Consider the following 26815-nt stretch of genomic DNA (forward strand, 5'->3'; position numbering starts at 1 on the left):
ACTGACAGTGATAATAGTATGTTAAAGCTGCCCCCTGTAGTAACATTTTTTTAAATTGACGTTAATAATGGCAGTCAGTAAACCATTTGAAAAATATTATCTTCAACCGAATTCGAAATGAGCAGACGAATGACGTATATAATCATTTCTCAGTAAATATTTATGTGAGTCTGTCCATTGAAAGTGATCGGAATTGAACTGTGCAATCTTTCTTCAGTTCAATCGCTAAAGCAACTTTGAAAAGTAGGAAAACATTGTATCGTCTAAATGCCACGTGATATTATCTCAGTGCGACGAAACTCAAACAATATACAGTCAATTCGAACCACCTGCGGTTTTTTTTCAGCAAGCGAAGACGTAAGTTGTCGAATCTATAATATAGATGTCGTCATTCAATAAGAGTTGTCTCTATCTCCACAACTAGGCACTTTCATAGCTGCATCGATAATGCTATTATAAGCTTATAGTGACATAAGTCCTCCGTCCGAAGCAAGGACGTACTTGGACGTCACAATCCGCTGACATTTATACAAACAATCGACTCGAGCTGCTAAAGTCGAAGTATGGCGGTATTCTTCAAAGACAAAAAGTAACCTTTCGTATTCGTAAACAACAAAATAAAATACGAAGGCGTCGGATTCCAAGGACAAGGTGGCGGTCGGTCTAGATCATTCTGTGTGCGGGTCTAATTTCCTTTGGAAAGAAAGTTATCAATCACGTAGTAAGGAACTTGTTAGAATTTTTTACTAGACATTTTCATTGCGCTTTAACACCGTGAGTTTATCCGTTGTGCTGATTTACGTGACAAACCAAATATGTAAAGAAATATTCAGATAATATTAACGGTATATTTGGGCTGGCAAATGCATCACTTTTATAATCTTTCAACCAACATCACTTGCAATATATACACTATGTACTTTCTGTAATGAAAAGCAAATCTGCTCTGCCCACATCAATTTACGTCCTAATTGTTCTTGAGAATCGAACGTCTTTCTGAGGTAAATCACTTTTAAAATTTGTCAATGTTCACTCATAGATAATATCTCCATTTCATTCCTCCATCGTCGTTAAAACAATTGGAAAGTCCCACGAGACGCCACGTCATGTTGTTACACGAACTATTTTAATGCGCTTACTGTCTTGCTGAAAGCACACAATCCTTTCAACAATGACGTCATTTATTTGCTTTACGTCACAAAAACATCTTTTCGTCTGTTTGCAGAATTCCAGAAAGGACAAATTACGATATCATTACAAAAAAAAATGTGATGTATCGTAATCTTTGAATCTTTAAGAGACACTATTCTATAAATGATGCAGATTGGTTTAATTTTTTTTTAAAGAATGAGTGATCAGTAGTTATAAGGATTTTGTCGACTAATACAATTGCTAAACATAATGTTCACATGTTGATATAACGTGAAATGTCACCCCGACCCCCGCCGCAGATCTAGAAAAAAAATTCCTTTTTTTTTCTTTTTTACTTTAGTAATCACGGATGTCGTTAATACTCGAATTTCTCTGTTTGTCAACAGTTGGTATTATAGTGACATTTCTAGTTGGATATCTTGCCCCGAGGACATCAAGACATGTCTTGCTGATTCTATCGCTACATTTAATGCCAGACTTGGTCTTGCACAAAATAGGAAAGCTATGGTTCATGTTAAAACAACTCACACAATGACAATGTAATGCACCCACCCTCCTCCTCCTCGAAAAAACACGAAATGATAAAATACACGTGACTGGTTAAATGCAAACATGTTATATACTCTATCATATCCAGTTCACATTGTAATGTGATAAATGTAAGACAATGGCTGACATGACATGGTTTTTTCCGGAGAAGTGGGAAAGTCTAATGGATAAAACATGGGTTTAGATATATGGAGGGATTAACTTTGTAATCCAACAAGATAGAAAGGTCGCAATCACCTTGTTAACATGTAATCCAAAATCGGATCAATTGATTGCCTAATGGAGTGTGTGACTCCAAATTATAGAATGCTTTTCTCATGTGCTATGAAGTGCGCAAGCGCAAATGTTTGTGGTACGATCAGAGAAGTAGTTCGGGTTAAAATATCTGATATTTGGGGGGTTTTGTTTCCTGCTGTGATAAATGGTGTGTTCGATACCTTACCTTGTCAACATTGTTTAATGTAGTATTATGTTAGAATATGAAAATGTTTCAATAATTGCAAGGACTTCTCATTTTTTAGTCAATGAAAATATTGTCTTTCGTTACTGAAATTGAAACATACATCACGTATGTACACTTGTTGAACTTATTTAACTGGTTTTACACCATATGTACACATATTTATTTTTTTCGCAAAAAGAGGTTTCAACATGGAATGGAATCTTTGTCAAATAATAAAATCAACGTTCTATATCGTTCTCGATCGCAAATTTCAGCATAGAATATGCAGTGATGTTGATATTGATGAAATGGTTGGCGTATTCAAGGGGTCATTTTATGTGGAATTCGAACATATAGTGCACCAGATTTAAATTGAATGCCTCCCGTAAGGGAATCACTAATTATGCAAATGACTCATTAACCTAGAAAAAAACTATGGTAACAGGCTTTGTTTTTGGACAAGTGTGCTTTCTTAGGTTAATGTATGTAAGAGTGTATGATACTGCTTAATTACTAAATATCGTTCATTATTCAAAATACTCATTAAAGGTAGAAGTTGTAGCAACAAACTTCATAGGACAGGTGCGTATCATTATGGTTGATATATGTATCATATTATACGAACTTTTAAGCTTGCATTTTTAAGATACAACCTAGTTACCTAAAATCATTAATTATGCAAATTTTTCATTAAAAGAGTAAGCTATATCATACTTTTTATAGGACATATCCACTTTGTTATGGTTAACGTATGACCTAAATTGTATTGAAATTGAAGTATGCAGTCTTAAGATATAGCCTAATTACCAAAAATCATTAATTATGCAAATTATTCATTAACAATGTAAGGTACATCAACAAACTTGATAGGACATATGTGTTTTCTTATGGTTAACGTATGTACTAAATTATGTTGAATTTGAAGTATGCATTCTTAAGATATAGCCTAATTACCAAAAATAATTAATTATGCAAATTATTCATTAACGCTTTAAGGTACATCAACGAATTTTATAGGACAAATGTATGTTGTTATGTTTAACGAATAAACTAATTTTTATTGAAATTGAAGTATGCAGTCTTAAGATATTGCTTAATTATTTGATTTCATTAATATGCAAATTTCTCTAATTAAACATTAACCAATCTGGCTCAAAACCTAATCAGGTCTAGCTATTACCCTAAAGATTATATATTCCAAATTTCTTTACAATTGAGCCAGCCGATTTTTAGAAAATGATGACACAGACAGACAGACAGACAGACAGACAGACAGACAGACAGACAGACAGACAGACAGACAGACAGACAGACAGACTTTCCCCTTTTAATACCTCCCGTACCCTTACGGGAGGTAAAAATGGGAGACTGTGATGCAGTTGAATTGAATGAAAATTAATCAGAAATCGTAATAGGATACGAATGCAATATCTGGTCGTACAACATTAATTGTAAACTCTGATATATTTGAACAATCTCAAAGAGTGATTACATAGACAACTATGTTTACTGTGTGCATAGATACATAGTCAATTATGTTTACTGTGTGCATAGATACATAGACATTTATGTTTACTGTGTGCATAGATACATAGACATTTATGTTTACTGTGTGCATAGATACATAAACAATTATGTTTGCTGTGTGCATAGATACATAGACAATTATGTTTACTGTGTGCATAGATACATAGACAATTATGTTTACTGTGTGCATAGATACATAGACAATTATGTTTACTGTGTGCACAGATAAATAGACAATTATGTTTACTGTGTGCATAGATACATAGACAATTATGTTTACTGTGTGCATAGATACATAGACAATTATGTTTACTGTGTGCACAGATAAATAGACAATTATGTTTACTGTGTGCATAGATACATAGACAATTATGTTTACTGTGTGCATAGATACATAGACAATTATGTTTACTGTGTGCAATTATACATTCTAACAAAAAAGGTAGTACTTGCATTACGTAAACCAACGTTACAGACGTATTATATGATTTAAAAATTGCTAAAATACACAGACAGACAGACAGACAGACAGACAGACAAATAGATAGATACAGACAGACAAAGACACTGAGACAAACAGACGCTCACACAGACACACACATAGACACAGAAAGACAGACAGACAGACACATACACTCACACACACACACACACACACACATATATATATATACCGACTATCTGTCTCTGTCTGTCTGTCTGTCTGCCTGCCTGTCTGTCTGTCTGTCTGTCTGTCTGTGTCTGTCTGTCTGTCTGTCCGTCCGTCCGTTCGTTCGTTTATCCGTCTGTCTGACTATCTGTCCACCTCTCTGTTCGTCTGTCCGTCCGTCTGTCTGTCTGTCTGTCTCGTTTGATTGATAACTCAGTAAAAATTTATGGCTACATACACGTGTGTTCATTTTATATTTATTCCAACCAAACATAGTACCCTCTGTAAACAAGCTATACGAGTATGAGAAATGAGCTGCCTGCAAGAAAAAAAACACTTAATGGTACTAACAGATGCAAATCACGTTCTTAGATGATTTTTAGTATCAGAAAACGGAAACACGTAATGTCATGTGACGTAAGAAAAGATTATACTTTGATTCGTATATGAGGTTATCATATTTACGAAACAAGATGCTATCAACATCTAGTTCTAAAATATACCAGCTGTGTGTAGTCAGCAAACTAAATCGACTGATCTAACATTTTCTCTTATGTTTGCATACATATGACTGCCGATTTTAAGTAGATAATATCGACTACGAAATCTTTAAATCATAAAACAGTATTTCTTAGGCAAGTACGTGTTGTCACGTTCTGTGCTACTCGTTTAAAGGGATTTTTCAAAGGATTGCATATTATATGTGTGTGTGTGTGTGTGTGTGTGTGTGTGTGTGTGTGTGTGTGTGTGTGTAACTGTTTTATTTACAAGTCTGACTCTAGGTTTGGGGTTTGGGTTACGAAAGATCTCTAACTGAACGCTGTAAAAAGTGAAGAACTTAAATTCTCGGCAAAAATAAACTTAACATTTGTTGTTCTCTGTTTAATTTTCTCTTACAAGGAAAATTTAAAAAGAGAGTTTTGAAGTTGCGTAAGCACATATAATATGCAAATGTTCGTGAATATTTAATCGATTGAAAATCTTTCTTTTTTCCCTATGGAAAGGAGGTAAACTTATCCGGGTTAGGTGACGCTGTACGTGATTAATCTGTAGATTTAAGGTCGTTAGTGAAAGGCTAGGTGGGGTCGGATAACCGGAACCAAACAATTATCTTTTTAAGCTATGACGTAATTTTTCATACGTACAAAAAATGTCGAGGAAGTCATACTAGGCAACCAACTGTTCTAACAATGCCAGAAGGAATTTGTAATGTCATAGAAGGCATGCAATGAAAGTAATATTTACAGTTTAATCAATGTTGTATGCATGTATTTTCATTTGAGTAACAGTTTTTTTTATAAATTCAGCTTGTACCCCTTCAACAGTTATATTCAAATTCAATACATCAATTAGTATCCCATAATACTCTATATTATAGTAACTACAAGAGAAAGTGCAGAACCAATCGCGAATGAACCCGAATCTATCGCTTTTCTTGAATAGTCGTTCATTGTAACACTTTTATAATTGAATATGGCCGTGTATTTTGTATTACCATCGGTAAAAAAATCGAATCGATGTATACACAACGCAAACACCTTTTGATGAAACCAGGCAAGACTGTCTAATGTTTTCCTTTCAAAATAAGAATTTCTTCAATTGATATCGAAATGACACAGCCATTTATTGAATTTAATAACGTTTTTTTCTTCTAAATCATAACAGATAACAGTTCATATAGGATGATACTTCATTCGTATATCAGGGATGGTCCGCGAACCGCGTGTGCGCGTGCGTGCGTGCGTGCGTGTACGTGCGTGCGTGTGATTCCAAATAGCTCTTGTCTTGTTTTGTCACGTTTGCCTGCAGTGTAACTGCATTGAAAACAACTTTTGTGAAAGAAAGTATGTCCATTACTTTTTACATCTCTGTTACTTTGATCTAAATATTATGGAAGCCATGTTGAATTGAAATTGGAGGGTCTCCTGCCCAACTGCTTCAAAACATCTGCCCCATGTATAATCCAAAGACAGACCCATTGTAATGTTACGGCTTTCCAGTCACAATCATCCCATCAATTACTGATGACGTTTTTTGCTTTATCGACCCCCATGATTACAGATTTGTTTCTGAAAATTCGACCCATGTTTTTTTTTTCGTGAAAACATGATCCATTTGGGGGGACATACCCGTATAATGCTATACCGGGTGGGGGGGGGGGTCAATATCTTAGCAAGTCATAGGCGTGGTAACAATTTGAAAGTATACTTTTTACATATCAGTGCAGTCAAGTCAGTGGGTTGAAATGTTAAGAATGGACCTCAATTTTTGTGGAGCCAGGTGACATGATCAAATTAACAATTAATATTAGTATAAAGATCTATTTGTAAGATATGTGTTGATGAACTTGAGACGACGATTTGTTTCAATGTAGCTGGCTTCCAAAGTATTGTTCGACCTAACGGTGTGAACGAGAAAACATAAACAAAATATCTGAACCGAAGGACATTGAAAGTCCCTTGACTAAGATTAAGAACGGAATCGTCCCACAGGTCATTCACAAGAACATATGGACTCATTGTTTTCACTAACATCAAGAGGAGTTTGTAACCATATGTCATCGTAAAAGTCGAATCATAGCGAAATATAATACGTGTAAGATTAGCGAAGTCGTACGTATGGAACGGTTTCATATGAACCAGGAACGGAATTCATTTCGGGGTCGATAAATACTATTTGTTGACATGATGTGTTTCTGCGTAATTAGGTCATATGTTGTACCCGCCGCAGAGAGCAATCTCGCCCCTGGTATTTGTCGACAATTGGTGCATGTACTTAATTACTATAGATTACATAGTAACCTAAGTGTGGTAGAAAATTAGCATAGGTGAAAGAGTTCTATAAATTTGCATACATACATACATACATACATACATACATACATATATAATTACATACCTACATACGTACGTACGTACGTAAGAACGTGTGTACGCACGCACGCACACACACACACATACATACATACATACATACATACATACATACATACATACATACACACACACACATATACATTTGGTCACGCGCGCGCAGACAAATGTATAATAATCAAATAAGGTGCGAGTACACAACAGATAGAAGTGTACATCTTCAATAGCAACAACAACAGTCTAATCTAGAGGGTAGTAGAGTTATTTATTGACGAATATAAAGCAATACATTGATTCTCTGAAGTTGCATATAATGAAATGGTAGTGCTGTGTAAAAAAAGAAGGGATAATAACATCTTAAAATTACAACACTCCGAAGATGTATGCATCTCATGGAAAATTATCACGCTGACGAAAAACAAAGAACTCTTGTGAAGTTTACTAGCTTGCAGCTACAATACATTTAATGAAATATCAATGGTACACAGTAATTGTGATACTCCAAAACCCTGCAGGGGTATATTGACTATATCTACTTTTATTGTGCATATATCAGTCGGACTGCCGTCATCAAGTTTTCTATTGTGGAGAATCTACCCGGCGGCGTATTCGTACATTACATAGTCCCTGGGCAATACGCTGTCTGATTGGTGATAATTCTCTGATAATCGTTTAAATCCGGGTTGTGATGTCGATAGACCGGCTGTCCTATCAGCCTCAATTTTATAGTAAATGCATTCAGTGTTATTGATTTGATTGAACTGACATGTTGTTTAGGACGCACTGTGCAATATTAAACAGATGCTGGTGGCACTTTTCAAAAGGAACCCTCGATTCGATTTGGTTCGATTTCTCTTCGATTGGCCAATACTGTCGAAGCTACTGCAAATCTCACTCGTGTGAATGAAATTAATATACCTTTTCCTGAATTTTAATTATAACTCTTGGCTACAATGTCCATGTTATTGACATAATTATTTTGTAAACCACGCCTTCCTAATATCGATTATGAATGATCCTACGTACATACATACATACATACATACATACATACATACATACATACATACATACATACATACATACATACATTCTAACTCACCAACTCACCGCTGGACACACTATAGCTCCCGTAAGAATAACTTACATCACTTCATCCATTGTACATGTCGGGTCATGGGTTTCGTCCTTCCAGAAAATAATGCTCAAACAAAAATCAAATATACTATGAAGCAGAAAGTCTAACAATAACCTAGATTTGTTAATACTGTGGTGGTGACATTGAGAAAATGCCTAAAAATAAGCCTGAACAAATAAATCGATGTTCGGGAACTAATGGATACAATACCTACATTCAGAAATCAATGAATGTCTTAAAACTGCGTAATGAAAAGAATTCATTTCTGAAATACTACAAGGTCGTGCCGAAATAGTTTGTATATCAATATACAGGGTCGATGTGTTCAGGTTGGTGTAAACACAGAATGTGATACTAATCATATTTATTATGGCAAAGTTGATGGAAAATAAAATATACATACAATCTAAGTAGCTAGCAAATATTGATAACAACTAGCTTTGAAATAGCTCACTGCCTGTAATGAGATGTAATGAGATGTATGTGTGTATGTATGTATGTATGTATGTACGTATGTATGTATGTATGTATGTATGTATGTATGTACATGTATGTATGCCTGCCTGCCTGCCTGTCCGTCCGTCCGTCCGTCCGTCCTTCTGTCTGTCTGTCTGTCTGTCTGGTTGGTTGGTTGGTTGGTTGGTTGTTTGTTTGGTTTGGTTTGGTTTGGTTTGGTTTGTTTGTTTGTTTGTTTGTTTGTTGCCCTAAGTACATTATGGTTGTTACAAGCAGATTTACATGTATCAGTACTAATGTAGTATATTTTTTACTGTATTACATGCCAGAAATATGAGGGTTTTTATATCTAGGTTCGACTGTACACTCACTATCGCAGTTTTCGGACAGACTCTCGTTTCGTACAGATATCGAATCGATCACGATCATCAACATTTTTTCCGGAACTGCCTTATTATCATGCTCAAGCATTCGCATGAAAGTACAACTTTGATTTAACAATAATTTGTTTTGTCAGTTTTAACAGCACTGATGTCGGCGACTACAAATTGTGTATGTCACAACACTGCCATAGTCAGTGTTTTCGTCAAAGCAAAGTACGAGGAAATGTTACCAACTCAATATCAATTTATTATCATTGTAATCTATAAATATCTCATTCATCGTTTTCTTCAAGTGTTCGATTCAATATAGATGATATTTTCTATGAAATTTGGGCGTTTTTAAAAACGAAAATATACAACGTTAACGTATCTGGAGCAAAGAAGTGTCTGAGATATCGGACAACGGTTATCTTTACACTTCCAGACATAGACTGCTATAAAGCGACGCCATGAAGTATGTTCGAATTAATCCTGGGATCGAACTCGGAAGTAGGATAGTGTTCCCAATAATTTCTTTGTATAAACAACGAACTTTAGTGTTATGGTGATTAAAATATCATAATAGCAATGCTTTTGCTTTGTATTTTGATCAAAAGAGTAGCGTAAAGTCATAATATACGAGACAAATACGTATATCGGAGTGAAAATTCGTGTCCGATTACTAAGACTGTCGTTCGATTACTAAGTCCTAGGTTTAGGGTTATGACTTCAAGGACCACGTCATCGATTACTTCTGACTTTTAACTCTGTTGAAAAAACCCCAAGGAAATTGTTCAGATGAAAGTATTGGGTGCTACTTTTTTGTAATATTTATTCAATAGTAAACGTCGAATAAGGAGTGAGATCGATATAGTACAATGCAGGATAAAAAACTCAATTCTTATAGTTAGGCCTCAGACCCCCCCCCCCCTCCCCACCCCTTTTCTAACTAAAGTGCACGTGGTCAGAGTTGAAAATGTTTCAGACAGTACAATCAATTTCAAATCAGAATGCAGCACAGTAGTGTCTAAAACCAGCATAAAGTTAAGAAATACATGGGATGTCGGTAGCCGAGTGGTTAACCACTTGTGAATTGCCCTTGTAAAGTCCCGCTGGGCAATTGCAACCAAACGCTGTGATAGGAAAAATATATAAACATCAAAATAGATATATCCTTTGTATATGTATTTTCTCTACCGAAACATTTTTGCAACCAGAATAGTCAACTCCCTTTTTAACAAGGCAGGCCATTAGAACTGTCTTTTAAAAAAAGATAAAAACAAACACATTTGCCTCTTACCACAGCGGCAGGGGTTCGAACCCATTCAGGGTTTGATTAAATTTACCACGCTGTAAAGTACAATGTATGAAGACTGTCGTTCAGTTTGACTCTACAGAACAACGCAGGTTTTCCCGGTACTCCGGTTACCTCCTGCATTAACACTAAGATAGGTGTTTATATACTTAAAGAACTAATCAGTATAAATAAAGATTATTTAGATTAGTTCTTTTATTTATTCATGTAGTTCTTAAGGTGACACTTTACTAAGTTAATTGCGTGCCATGCATTTACGATGCGTAAATGCTTCCATTTCTTAATTTTATATTTCTTTTACATATATTATTATTTAGGGGTTCAAAACAGAACCATTGAGAGTAAAATTAGTTTTTGTAGGATGAGAATGAACTAAAATGGCTCAAGAACCCTCCACCAAAATGTACATTTTTATCCTACATCAACTATATAATTGATCTTGTCCCTATCCTGTCCGAAAACTGTGACAGTGACGTGAGATCAGTGTATGTCGCGTCGTCTTGACAGGCCTTGCACCAGACAAAACAATCGGAACTATGAATCTTGTATATGTACAGTTATTACCGATTGATGATCACAGTGTTTTAGATTATCAGGCTGAAGCAGGAGGAAATTACTTTCCGTCAATGGAATGAATAAACTATTTACTCAATTTCCAGATATCTAGCTACGTCCATTGTATATTTCGGGGAGCTTCATTCTTACATCTTTCTTTGAGTACTTTACCGTTTATTTGAACTTTATACAGTGTACCGTATTTTTAAAAATTAAATTTTGCAGTACACAGCTATTCGTTGGGCATACATATCTAATGATTTAGTCATGGGTTATAAGCCCAAAGAATATCTATATATTGCAGAATAGAACGATATAACTAATAAATTTTGTCAAAAGAATCTTTATTCGAAACGTCAAGGGTTATTTTGATTGATAAAGACTGTATGATGTGTTACTTTTACATGCATGTAAAAGTATGTATGTATGTATGTATGTATGTATGTATGTATGTATGTATGTATGTATGTATGTATGTAGGTAGGTAGGTAGGTAGGTACTAGGTAGGTATTGCATATACGTCAAAATTGGAGCTTCTGATAATTTCAGATAATTGGCCATCATTGTGTCTTAACAATCTTATTTTCTAACTCCGGATTTTAAACCCGTCACCTGTAATGGATGTTTAATCAAGCCCAATACGATTGCTTTACAGTTAAGTAAATAGACGGTAATCAGGGAAAGTAAGACAATTTAATTACCTCCGCTAATCCCAAAACATGTCACAAAATGTTCCTGTCACCCATACTGAGCAGGTAATGCATTCTAAGAATTAGTTATCCCCGTGTTGTAAATGTTAAAGTGTAACGTCCTTACACAACGTGGCTGGTAAAATGTTGGCAATTACACCAGCTAACAGCTTGACAGCGATCAATATGCAGACATGCCAGAGGGCAAACCAGTACTGAACGTTAATAAAAACGCATCTCAGATAAGCCTTGACACCTTTTCTTTTAATTAAATGCCAACGAAACTTGAGGATTGCAGCTCAGTTCTTTGGGTTGTCTTCAGTAGTTTTAAGCAATGCTGACACTTTTTTGTGGAAAGTCGACAAATTAAGTTACATATTTCAATATGAGTTGTGTCGAGTCCAAGAGAAGCTTAATCGTCCACTGAATAGATTGCGTTCATGGTTGAAATAAATGGTTTAATGCGATCGATCTGAAGACTTGGTAGTGTAACATATTATTTGTGTATGTATGTATGTATGTATGTATGTATGTATGTATGTATGTATGTATGTATATGTATGTATGTATGTATGTATGTATGTATGTATGTATGTATGTGTGTGTGTCTCTCTCTCTCTCTGTCTGTGTCTGTGTCTGTCTGTGTGTGTGTGACTGTGTGTAAAAGACAAAACAAAAACCAGTGGGCCAATTGTAGTTATACTTGTTGGCAACACTAATTGGGTTAACAAGTGGAAGAACTGTCCAGCTAGGTGAGCTGGTCAGTGATATGCAAATTATGTCAGCAAATGAAATTGTGAATTAAGAATCAAACCCACCAACTATACTGAGCTGATTATACTAATATTATGAATAAGATGAACAATAACCCAATACAAGATTATTCGATTCTCAATGAGTAAATGCAGTAAAAATAACGTGATTTAAAGTCTCAAAAGCTAATTAAACTTGGAAGTTTGGTGTCAAAGAACGTATGATTGTGGGTAAATTCCCACGGAACAATGCTAATGACATTAATGTGAATGTTAACTCACTTAGCATCTCTTAGTAAATTGATTCAGTAACTTCCTGGATAATCACTTGTTCTACTACACCATTGGCGCTATTTTCTATTTGTTTCTTATACAGTGTAAATGGGACAGGGACAAATCTTGTCGTGTAGGCCTCTGGACAACATTACTTTGTATCATACTATTTTTCTGATTGTCTTCTTTTCTATGAACGATGTCTTTTCAAATTAAAGACTCATTAGAGTCAACTTGATATGGAGCTCACATTTTAAATCCCTCAGAATAATCATCTCCTGAAACTCAGAAAGAGTGATCAATTTTCACTTACATTTTCTTACCTACGTCATCAGTTTGGATTTCTTAAATGATTGCAATCCACTGTCTTCGTGTGATGACATCAATGTATATATAATTTATGAAAGACATTTTTTTCACGATTGTGGTTCATTTTGTAGAAGCGTAAGTACTTGAATTTATATAACGACAGACAGAACCCAATTCATTCATTTTATGAAAGACTGTACAAGTGAACAATATATACCCTTTTCAAACGTTTCTTTGGCCAAACTTTTCCCACGCAAAGTAATGTTGATTGACAAGTTCTAAGTTACCCAAACTATTGTCAGACGAAAATTTACCATTTTAACGTAAAGCTTAAAGGCACTACACGTGGAATTACTGCTGATGTTAATACATCATCTCATCCTTTACGTGTCATTTTTGAAATGCTTCCATCTATTGATACTACTGTATCAAATACCTTAAAAGGTTTCTGTAAAGCAAGAGCCTTGTACCATCATAGACAGTGGAGAAGACTACCAGTGGTCCTATCAACCATGACAAGACTGCCAATGGTCCTATCAACCATTAGAAGACTCGGTCTGTGACTTGCACTTGTGTATATTATCTCCAAATACATTTATCTCCTGCCAATGTAATGCTGAGTTTGGCTCATGTCGGCAAATGGTTTAATTACGTGTCAAAACCCAAGCTTACATTAAAATCGAGAAGGGGGTGTTTTATCTAGCATTGCAGCATTTGATTTTTTTTATTTATACATAGTGTGTACACCATGTATGTGTGTATGAGTGTGTGTATGTATGTATGTATGTATGTATGTATGTATGTGTATGTATGTATGTATGTATGTATGTGTGTATGTATATATGTATGTATGTATGTATGTATGTATGTATGTATGTATGTATGTATGTATGTGCGTGTGTGCATGTATGTATGTATGTATGTATGTATGTATGTATGTATGTATGTATGTATGTATGTGCGTGTGTGTATGTATGTATGTATATATGTATGTATGTGCGTGTGTGTGTATGTATGTATGTATGTATGTATGTATATGTATGTATGTATGTATGTATGTATGTATGTATGTATGTATGTGTATGTGTGTATGTGTGTATGTATGTATGTATGTATGTATGTATGTATGTATATATGTATGTATGTATGTATGTGTGTGTGTTTTGTTTTTCTTGTGACTCGTTTGGACAATAATAAATTAAAGAATACTACTTTTAGTTATTATTTTAAATGTACGTCATGAGATGTATTCCAGAAAAACAGCAGTTAAGTTTTCTTAAGTTTAAAGTAACTTCCATGTGCAATTTATAGCAACCTAGTTTTATTTTCAGGCTATATGATTGTGTAACTGAAACACATCTATGCGATTTTAGTCAACTCATTTTATGAGAGCTCCACATAAATAAACGTTACAGGTAATATTGCAATAACATGCTATAATATTTAATTACCCGATCTCAGAAGAGGGTTTATTTTAGATCGTGATAAAGCTGTGAATTATAGATCCAATCAGCCTGTTCTCTATTTATAGCATGACCGCCGTCTATAAATACCGTTTGGTAAACATGATTTCTAATTTTAATTAGATTGAAAAAACCAAAACAGTGCCACGATTTATGGTTGCCATCTAACCACAAGACGACGATAAACAAAGACTGGTGTTTATGGACTGGGAAAACAGCAGTCATTTAACTAAACGTGGTTTTAATTTCAGTGCATACTATCATCCATAAATTCAGCTCGTTAAAAGTCAAAGGGATTCTAAGATTTATGTTTTATACCTTTTTGTAACTCCTTTTTTCATATTCAAGGCGCGTATACACAATCTTACAAATATGGGGTAAACAAATTTACGCGTACTACACGCGTACGTACATCGTCTGAAGTTATCCAACTACCCTGACAGACCTCGGCTATGTAATATTCGAGAAGATCCTTAGTGCTACCTATATCAACAAGCTAAACACGTACATTTTCGATGCGCAAAACTAATGTCATTAAGAGTCCCTTCATTTCTATAAATATCACAATATGCAATTTGCAAAATGCAATCTTGTTTATGTTGTGTAACGTTTACGTCTTTGCTAATTAGTTTTAATCTGGTAAAATTGTGTAAGCTCGTATTTGCGTTCATCAGAGGTGGGTTACCATGGAAATACAAGTAAAAGATGGAGTCTCGGACTATCGAATAACGTGTATATATGTTCGCACATTACATCCTACAAATGAGCATTTATATAGGTCGATAAATGTTGCCGAACAGTTGTAAAAACTTTCAAATTATTGATCGAAGGTGAAAAGCCTATGACTGGAATGCAAATCATAATTGTGAGTGTCACTAATAATTAATAATCGGCTAGTTTCTTCCACCAGACACAATAAAACTGTAATCCCATTGACATTAATCCCAGTAACTTATGTACGGGTAAAAAAATAACTATACTTGAATGAAACTTAGAAATCATTAGGGGTTGTGTCATCATAAACTGACTGGTAAGTTTTCTTTTTTGTGTTATATATATATCGCTAGTCATAGTTGTCTCACCCGTCCCTTTCCTTTCCTTTCTCAATATCGAAGTATTTGACAATTCTCACACATCACTTGACTCTACATTCACCTACTCGATTAACAGAATATTGCCATGGTTGCGCATGCGCTCCATAATCATTTGTGTCTATAATATATGTCTATAATATACGCTGAGTTTCACAATACTGGTCAGCTTTTTTCTTTGATAGAGCCACACAGAAACCAACAAGAAATTGCATATGCTACACTTCATAAACAGCAAGATCACATGTTATACTACATTTAGTCTAAATGAAACAAACCTCATAAATGTATTGTAACTCCATATAGACATTCGGGCGCCAATGTTTTTATCTTAATATCATAAAACCTCCTTTGCGGAGTTAATTTCATGTCTGTATGGTGGCATGTGTAGTTCATTTCACTTACTAGAGACAAAATGTAGCAAGAAACTTTACTCATTCAATCTTGCTATTGTAAAGTGTAGTATGTCCAGTTTCTTCTTGGTTTCTGCCAGTGTGTGGTTGTATCAAACTAAAAAGCTGAACGGTATTGTGAAATTCGCAGTACAGGTTCGTGAGAACTAACAAGAAACCTTGTTCGACATGAATTTGGTGTAAAGGGTCAAACACAGTCTGGTTAGGTAAGCCCCCGCCGGACATAGCGCTGGGTATTAGTGACGTGAAAGGATACCCGTACCCGTGGGCTTTGGTGTGTAGAGCTTAACCTTTGGGATTAATCATCATTTTTACCTCCCGTAAGGGTACGGGAGGTATTAAAAGGGGAAGGTGTGTCTGTCTGTGTGTGTGTATCTGTATGTCTGTCTGTCTGTCTGTCTGTCTGTGTCATCATTTTCTAAAAATCAACTGACTCAATTGTAATGAAATTTGGGATATATTATCTTTAGGGTAATAGCTAGACCTGATTAGGTTTTGAGCCAGATCTGTTAATGTTTAATTAGATAAATTTGCATATTAATGAAATCAACTAATTACGCAATAGCTTAAGACTGCATACTTCAATTTCAATATAATTTAGTATATTCGTTAAACATTACAAAATTCGTTGATGTATCTTACAGCGTTAATGAATAATTTGCATAATTAATTATTTTTGGTAATTAGGCTATATCTTAAGAATACATACTTCAAATTCAACATAATTTAGTACATACGTTAACCATAAGAAAGCACATATGTCCTATCAAGTTTGTTGATGCACCGTAGTGTTAATGAATAATTTGCATAATTAATGATTTTCGGTAATTAGGCTATATCTTAAGACAGCATACTTCAATTTCAATACAATTTAGTACATACGTTAACCATAACAAAGCGGATATGTTCTATAGAATCTTTTATATAGCTTAGTTTTAATGAAAAATTTGCATAATTAATTATTTTAGGTAACTAGGGTTGTATCTTAAAAATGCAAGCTTCAAATTTCGTATAATATGATACGTACATCAACCATAATAATACGCACCTGCCCTATGAAGTTTGTTGCTACAACTTTTTCCTTTAATGAGTATTTTGAATAATGAACGATATTCAGTAATTAAGCAGTATCATACACTCTTACATACATTAACCTAAGAAAGCACGCTTGTCCAAAAAACAAAGCCTGTTACCATAGTTTTTTTAGTTTAATGAGTTATTTGCATAATTAGTGATTCCCTTACGGGAGGCATTCAGTTTAAATCTGGTATTTATTTATTTACTGTTAAGTGGAACCGAGGGAGGTAAGACCAACACGAAAAATTCAAAATGTCGTGATTTCCAGTATTTTTTGTGACATTGCCACAAACATGTTCACTCCTTTTTCCTGAACCTTTGCAAGTCAAGAAACTTGATTGATACGACCTTAGGGTTCGTTGGACGAGTATCGACATTTCTTAGGTGACTGCTAGAACTTTGTTTCCGTAATGCACATTACAGTGGAGCATGGTCTGATTCTTATTTACGATTTTGTCACTAGATCAAAAGAAGAAAAAAGGGCTGTTAGTGGTTGAGTGCTTAAATCTTACCACTGCGGTCTGGGTGTGATCACATTTGCAACGCTGTCAGTAAAAAAAACCCAGGTGTTGTTCAATTTAACTAGATCACAGAATGCAGATCTCCCTGGGCATCTGAGTTTCATCCTCCTGCATCGATCAAGTGAGGAGATGACTCTCACTAGACTGCTGTTGAGACAAGTTCTTATATACTATCCCCAGTATAGATAAAGATAGTTATAGTAAATGTGTTTGTGATTGAACAGGGAAATGCAAACTGTACAGTCAAATGTACCACGTATATTGCATATTGACTTAGTTGATGACTGTACATGAATGTACATATGATCCGTAAACTGACTTGCAAGACTTCATTTAGAATGGCTGTACAGACATTGTTTCTTTTTAAGAAATAAAAAAACGTAGTCGAAACGAAAGTCAAACACATTTGCCGTTACTTCGTTCAAGAACACTCCAACCTTCTTTTTAAAATAAAGGGAATAACCATTGGTTATCATGCAATTGTTATACACGAAGTCAAATTTTACCAAAATTAAGCCATTTGAGAATCTAAAATGACCACCGAATATTATGGGAAAATACAATATTGTCAATTTACTTCAAAACAAGATATAACCAACACCCCCTCCATCTCTTGTATTATTCAAAATGACAAGAAACATGCTTTCATATGACAACGTTTGGAGAAATTTGAATAAGGTTTGATTTCATGGATATTGGTCCAAAAGTGTAACTTAAATTAAGATCTTAATATACAGGTGGGCTGTATAAACCCCAATAGAATCTACTACAGGATATTGAACATTATTTTTCTGTGAGGTCGGATTTTAATAAGGCTTTATCGTGATTTCCCTAACCCTGTCCCCAAAAATGATGACGCAAAATTCAACCTTCATGCAATGTCGTGGGAAGGTACATCCTTTTCTCAAATAACCCGCCTAGGCATATATGTCTGCTGAACCGATGACTGAAGACATACGAACAAACGTAGGAAATACATATTAACGAAGTCACTGTAACTTGATATGTAACGGATTATACGCTTTTTTTCATGCGACCATTATTATTTAATAGTATCGTGCGTGGATTAGTCGTTCACTCACTTTACAATCTTCTAGTGATGAGTGTCTGTATACGACGTCGGTAGATATGAATGCAGGATTTTAATACAATCTAGACGTAAGGTTAAAGACCATGCAAATGATAGACTTGTAATTAAAGCTTTCTAATTAATATCTAATTGAGGTTCGGTCTGTAACCGTAAGCTAAAAACCTAGGCCACACAGACACATACATAATATACCGCTTTACATACATATGTATTGAGCCCTGTTTACTACAGCATAGACATTTTACATATACTGAGTTTATATATATATATATATATATATATATATATATATATATATATATATATATATATATATATATATATATATATACACACAAATATATACATACACACATACATACACACACATACATACATACATACATACATACATACATACATACACACACACACACATACATACATACATACATACATACATACATACATACATACATACATACATACATACACACACACACACATACATACATACATACATACATACATACATACATACATACATACATACATACATACAAGTCAAGAATTGAATTATGTTGTTGACCCTCGACTCAAGTACGGACACAGATTTCATGCTTCAACGGTTGAAACTTAATGACATCCTTTATAGTAATATCTTTACACAATCGATACCTAAAAGATCATATATGTTGATGCAATGAATAGGAGGCAACGTTATAAAGCAACAAATCTTTGGGTTTTGTCTTAAAAGCAAGTGTTTGATATATAGTCATTCTGTGTGTATATACATGGATCTCTCTCCATGGTCAATGCAGGCAGCATATGTTCATGTACATTTATATCCGTAGTGCCTGGGACGATTAAATAAAGGTCGCGTTTATTTTCGAAGGTTACTTGAGACAAATTGCTTCAACTTGTCAAGTATCGATTACACGTGGTGAGTAGACATGCATGCTGATAGAACTCTGTCGTAGTTGAGAAATGGAACTTACATCTACTGTATGCTTTTAAGACGGTTTGCAATGAAATTGCCATTTTTCTTCACTCAACATAATCACTTCTGAACACGTGCCAAATAGAGCTATGAAGTATCCATCTTTATAATGTGCGTGTGTGTGTGTGTGTGGGGGGGGGGGGGGGGGTCATATGGCCAGTTGTACTTTTATTACGGGGTTCTTCACCACCAAACACGGCAATTTTTTTAATGCACACAAGTCTCTGTCTAAGAGACTTTCATGTTATCTGTCCACTCCTACATCAACGACGCCGTGCTACACGTTCTAGTGTGTATTATGCCTCCTCCTCCTCCTCCTCATCATCATCACCATCATCATCATCATCATCATCACTGCTACCATCGGCATCATATTTTAACAACACTCACTGACAGTGTGAATGTTAAGGTGAGATGGTACACTCAACAAAATGCATCGTTTTATTAAAGGTGATTAAAAATGCTCACATTCACTATTGCTATTTTGCTAGACGACATGTTTGTGAAACGTATTTTCTTACAACATATGTAGTTTTACTTTTGTATTTTAGCATGTAAAGTACTCGAAAAAAAATATATATTGAGTGCTCATCCCACTTTTACATCTCAAAACACACAAAACAAATTGGCAATAATTGAAGCTTCAATTTGGTCACAAAACTACGGATTTTAAAATGTGACCGCCCCAAAAATTGTAATGCAAAATAGAACAGGTTTGTAAAATGTGACCCACCCCCGATTCCTCCAGCCCTCCCCCTTGTAAATACCAAAGGCTCCCTTATGTCAACGCACTGATTATATGTATGTCTAATATGTCTATGTCTTACCATAGCTGTATGAGTGAGATCTCACTAATACATCCATGGTCTTATGCATCTGCTTGGTAGAGAAGCCCCACCCCCACCCCCAGTGCAGGTGAACGACACATCCAACCAAATTTTAGTTTTTCTTGATAGGATTTAGCCGATATGGCCTTGGCTAGCAAATTTTTATTTGCACTTTAAACCCTTTTAAATTTTCATCATTCAATATTTTATTAATTTCATCTATATATCCTGTTTTAATTACTTTGCTGAGCTGCAGTGAATCACTTGATTAGCCAGCCGAGCGGTCTTGTAATAGTCTATACCTGGCATGGCTATCGTTCTCATTGTACTATACAAAAAAATATATATTCGCAATGTTATAAATAAATGACAGACAAGTTCAAGTAAACTAAGATATCTCTCCACTCAAGTGCTTGTCACTGACAGTAGAAAAGAAAATGTAACAAAACACCGACCAGAACAAATCAAAGCGGAAACACATTACTATGATCTGAATAGCATCCAGGGTGCTCTTTGACAACTTGATTAACATTACGAATCAAGTCAACCGGCTTCTGGGCTGCTTGCTTGGTTGGCTAGACAGAAGACTACGATATTGGATCAACTGCAATAAAAGACGTTATCAATCTCCGACCTTTAAGCCAGACGACAGAAAAGACTCCTTACCCTGAGGCAGTCAGGGACTTGAGTTGTTTAACTAAAAGACACTGTGACAGTACCGTCAATTAATACTTTGAAGGCTAAAATGAAAATCTACTTGTCGCAGATAAATTTGCAATGTATGCGTACACGTACATCTGGCAACAGGGTTCATCGGGAGAGCAGTGCTGTACACTGAAATGTTACTACATGTATATGAATGATAAACAAACAAACAAACAAACAGACAGACAGACAGACAGACAGACAGACAGACAGACAGACAGACAACACTGGCAATCGCCTATTCCGATGACGCACCCACTAGCTGAATCTTCTGAAATATTGCAGTACAGGGCTCTTCATATCCTTCACGTTTTTAAGTCCGATTACTGCACTAGAGTTTGATGCAGATACACAGACACACACAAACACACACACAGACAGACACAAACATAGAGAAAAACACAGACACAGACACACGCTAACCCAAGATGGGTATTCAAATCTCTATCTGTACACCAGACGCCTCTTTGATATTTTACTGTTTCCTATCTATCTATCTATCTATCTATCTATCTATCTATCTATCTATCTATCTATCTATCTATCTATCTATCTATCCATCTACTTAATGACAGACAAAAACCTACCTACCCATCCACCTATGTAGCTATATATTATGTATCCATCAATTCACCTCTCTCTCTCTCTCTCTCTCTCTCTCTCTCTCTCTCTCTCTCTCTCTCTCTCTCTCTCTCTCTCTCTCTCTCTCTCTCTCGCTCTCTCTCTCTCTCTTTCTCTGTGTGCAACTTCCAATAACCATAACAGATGGTACTATTTGATGCAATGACTAATGTAATGTAAAGTGAATGAATTCAAAAGTCGTAAACATGAGACAAGTCAAAATAATTGTTGATCTGAAATGGGCTGGAAAGTAGATTATAGTAAAAGTTAATAAAGTAACCCCTTTGTTGGAGAGTTTCGAATCATTACGAATATCGATCTGACAGTGAATCATTAAGATCGGTCGAGGATGAATTTAATTGTCTTTAAGAGGGTGAAAACGATACAATCCACTATGGAGTTCACAATATTCCTTTTTGTCTGTTACTAATTACATGGCATCTATGACAATCAATCATTAACGTCGTCATTTATGAAGACAACTAACCAACTAACTATTTCAAAATGTATCATCCTTGAACACTCACTTTTGTGCACCCCACCTTGTCCCCATCCAAAGAGTTTAAGAACAATAAACAGTTGTTTTCATCCACTACATGACTTTGATGGTCAAATGTATCTTGCCTAGTCTGATTTTATTAAACAATACAAACATAATGAGAGGTTCAATGTACTAGAGGTTCAGTAAAAACAAGCAGTTGGTGAATAGTATAGTATCTGTGTACACTGTAAGTGATGAGAGAGTACTGTCTGAAGTGGTCCTTTTCTCTACAAAAATCAATCAGTCAGTAATCTTACTCTGTAATCACCAATGTAGCAATTTATTGCACAATAAACAGAATTGCAATAGACTGCATGCTAATGGCAAAGAAGGAGAATGAAACGTTTTATGGCAACAGTCTACATGCAATGCATAGTAACTTTCCAATGGAAAAGAACTGCGATATATGCATACAGGCATATAACAAATTGCATGCACGTTTTGTGATGTGGTGACGAGCAGCTTAGTTTTATTGTCTCTTCTTTGAAAAGATAGAATCATTACAGGATGGTTAGTATTCTGAGTTTACTCAGATGTCCTTGTGATAGCTTTCCCTCATTGAACAAATTGTCTATGTTATCTTTGCTGCAAATTTGAAACTATCAGCTGTAAATATATTCACTTACAAGCTGGAAGAATGCAATGACCTCTTATCTTGATTAATACTTTGGGAAACTAACAACATAAAAGTGTGATCAATTTATAATACATAACTACTATGTTAAAAATCAGTATTTCGTTAAATATTGAGTGTCAAGCAATTCAGCTGTAAATAAAATATGGGGATACATTTCAACAAGAATTGTAATCATGAAAGATGAAACATTAAAAAAATGTTAATTTTTTTTTTTTTTTTTGGGGGGGGGGTTAAACAATTCAAACAAAACAATCAACAACCTTCTAAAACTATTTTCTATGTTTTTTGGCAATGAATGGGAACCTCTTAAATTACAACAAATGTAAAGAAATAAAAAAATAATGACCAGAACTTACGAGAATACAGTATAAAGATTCAGATTTTGATTATGATAGGAAGTATTTATTTCCAAACATTCACAGATATTCACAAGTACTAACTAGTATGGCTTCATACAGTTATTAGCTGGCAAGTGAGGCCAGGATGAGTGGGCTTCCTTGTCAAATGTGCACTGAAGTACTGGCAATACATAATTATGAAGTACATACAATATGAAAATGTAACTATGTGACAAAAAATGATATAGTATGTTGCCTATCAAAATCATCTGATTCAGTCTTTTTATTTTGCTGGTTATTCCAATAAAAAGATGTTTACAATAATTATTTTTAGTGTGTCTGAGTTGTGTTATTTTCACAAATCTACATATATGACTAGAATGTTGATTTAAGTAAAACAATGTTTATTACAATCCTGCCCAGAAGGTTAGTCTTTCAATACAAAAGTGTTTAAAATGATAAATGTTCACTTCTCTGCGATTTTCATCATGCTGGTCATAGGGATCATACATCCATGGCTTGTATCAGGGGTCCATCTTTTAATATGCCTAAAATGGCTGTTAACATTCGGTGATCTGAAGGAAAATACTCCTCAGGCAAGATGTCGCTCATAGTACTGAGTGTGTCTTGGAACATGTAAAGTCCTATGACTATTATGGTAACCATGAGAACACCACAACTGGTTACTTGATAAAAGGCTGGCATCCTACAGAATGGCCAAAGTCTAGCAATTATGCGCCATACCTTCCATTTTGAACGATGTGGGTTCCCTGAACTTGTGTATAAACCTGGGTAAAACAGACAACAGTTAATTCCCATTGACTCCATTAGTCGTTGATTTTTCTGATTCAGGATGAATAGAATCTGCAAACTAGCATACAAAAATTGCACCAAACAGAGGAAAAATACTATTGACATAGCAACAAAATAAAAGTATACATCAGCATTGCACTCAGAGCAGTCTGGAAGGAGGCAAGCCTCTTTGTTGCCTCCTGCAACACAAACTCCACATCGACAAGATCCATGTGGTCCGCAGTCGTGATAGCACGCTTTTCCACTTGCACCATAGTACGAGTTGTACGCTGCATCCCACACTGTGGTGAATCGGTTCCAACTGATATGACTGCTGAATGACCTTTTGTATATCACTCCATCACCCACTATCTTGGCAGACCGGACTTGCAACGACTTACTCGACACAAGAATCCTATCTGGTCGACTTTCAAGTCCTGGAGTTGGCTGTTGAAGAGAAGAGATCAGAGGTTAGAAGTAAGTTACTTCAGACACATATTTATTTGTCATGTTGTTGATGATTTAAAGTTGAAAAAAAGATTAAACTAACATGATTGTACATGTTATGATTATGGGGAACAGGATATTTCATTTGATTCCTGTTGACATTACATTGACTAAACCATCTTTTACAACAGCACAATAGTGCTAGTGGTACTTACGCACAACTGATTGGATACAAGAAAGTTCATGCGACTAAGGTCATCAAATACACAAACAAACAAACAAACAAACAAACAAATAAGAAATAAATCAACAAACAAAAATAGTAAGCTGTACCATCTTAAGTTCTGTCAAGATTGGTTAAAGCATTTTGACTATTTCTATATATTTACATCTATTTTGTGTATCAATGTTCAGATCTCAATATTCATCACGCATTGACCCCATTGTGCTGATGAGTTCTTGTGAATGTATCCACCAAAAGTTGAGAATGTGAGATTTATATTCTTTAAAGGGGAAGGGATATGTTGTGAATTCACTATGTTCAATAAAAACTTACACTTGAACAAGATAAAATGTGTTGGTTTCATTCGCTTATGGACACTTATGGATAAAGTTTAGATTTTCTACTCTTCAGTTTACTTAAGAAAACATACCCAGCAACAACAATATCAGGTATGCGGTACACATAACTAATCACATGTGATTGGAACTTTTGTAATACCATCATGGTAAGTCTACACTTGAACATTCCATCCACCAGCTTTAATGAATCATTAGGACTTGATGGAAAGTCTTACAAATGATAACAGTTGACAAATTACTCACATCAGCATAAGTCCAAGCACAAATAATAAAACAGAACTCAAATAAAATGAAAAGCAACAATAGTATCTGCCATTTAAGAATTCCATAAGATGGAAATCTGGCAGTTGACCTTTTTTCTAATCTTTAAAGTGCACCATTACTTTAGAATTCACATGGTCAATTTCATTTTGTATATAAACCTCTAACACTTTTTTTGTCCCCAAAGTACAAACTACATGTTATTGTGTTGGTTTGTAACAGTTAGCATGTCATGTTTTATATTATTGTACATGTATTGTGCAATTGACACTTCAATGTATATGCCAGCCTAAAATCTGTTAAACTTGCTTAAAGTTCCATATCTAAGTACTTGTTATGGTGATGGATCCTGGCCTGGTAAGAAATACCAGGGGGAACTCATGTACATGTACATTGTACATGTAGCTCTTATTTACAAAGTATTAGTCTAACATTGTTATCTGTAGTAAATGTTCACAGCGACCAAGAGTGACTGTCTGCCTGAAGACAGTGAGTTTGGATTAGAATTAGGTAATGATAGGAATAAGTTTAGATTTAAAACCCCATTTATATGATGTTATGTACATGCACCATGAATGACCACATTTCTAAACTTGCATATATTCTGTCCAGGGGACAATGGCCATGATGACACAACTCTGACAGATGTACATCTTCTGTGAACTGTGTCCTGTATATGAGCTTTGATTGGCAATGTAAAGTCAACACCCACACAGTTTAAATGTGATGGAAATCCTGCTGTTTCTATTAACCTTTATTTGATGACACTGTTTTGTTTAATTGATCCATGGACACCATTTGTCACACTTGCTGTGTGACTTTGTAGCATGATTTGAATATCAATCACACAGCCGGTTCTCATTCTGATAAACACATGTAAAAGTTCATTTGCAACTATCACTTAACCACCTACTAAAATAAGGCTTTGATCATTATGCTTTCTTTCATATAGTACTCTTCGTAACATAATAATTTCATTCAGATTGAAGTCATAGTGGTTATTATAGAGCAATTCTTGTCAAAATGTTGATGGAAAGTGACCATTCTTTCCTATCTTTCTTTCTATAAGAAGCTACATGTATGTTACTAACTTACAAGATATGTTACTTTCATTAGTGGGATTTTTCATAAAACAAAGTGATTGGTGGAAACTTCCAGTAAACATATCTGAATAGAAGAACTTTCTAGGAAATCAGTCATGTTTGTAGGACTTCAAGTAAAAATTGAGTGCCACTGGCACTTAGAATGACCTTTACATAGATGAATAGAAAGTGACAGAAGTAAGACATGGCAGACTTTGCAGCTGAGACAGTGAAGCTGACAATGTAAAGGTTGATGGACACATGTGGCTTTAGGAGTAAATTAACCAGCAGATATAGTTACAGTGTA

General features: G+C 35.0%; 1 protein-coding gene across 1 annotated transcript in view; it reads right to left on the reverse strand.

Annotated features, from left to right (window-relative positions):
* Window positions 1–23309: 23309 nt before the first annotated feature.
* LOC144440131 (uncharacterized) overlaps window positions 23310–26815 on the reverse strand; it is a 54331-nt gene continuing 50825 nt past the window's right edge. Inside the window, exon 6 of the mRNA XM_078129400.1 lies at window positions 23310–24583. Coding sequence (XP_077985526.1) covers window positions 23849–24583 — 735 coding nt within the window. The 3' untranslated portion in view covers window positions 23310–23848. The remainder of the gene's footprint in view (window positions 24584–26815) is intronic.

This window comes from Glandiceps talaboti, chromosome 1 (assembly GCF_964340395.1).
Source record: "Glandiceps talaboti chromosome 1, keGlaTala1.1, whole genome shotgun sequence".
In the NCBI taxonomy this organism is placed as follows: domain Eukaryota; kingdom Metazoa; phylum Hemichordata; class Enteropneusta; family Spengelidae; genus Glandiceps; species Glandiceps talaboti.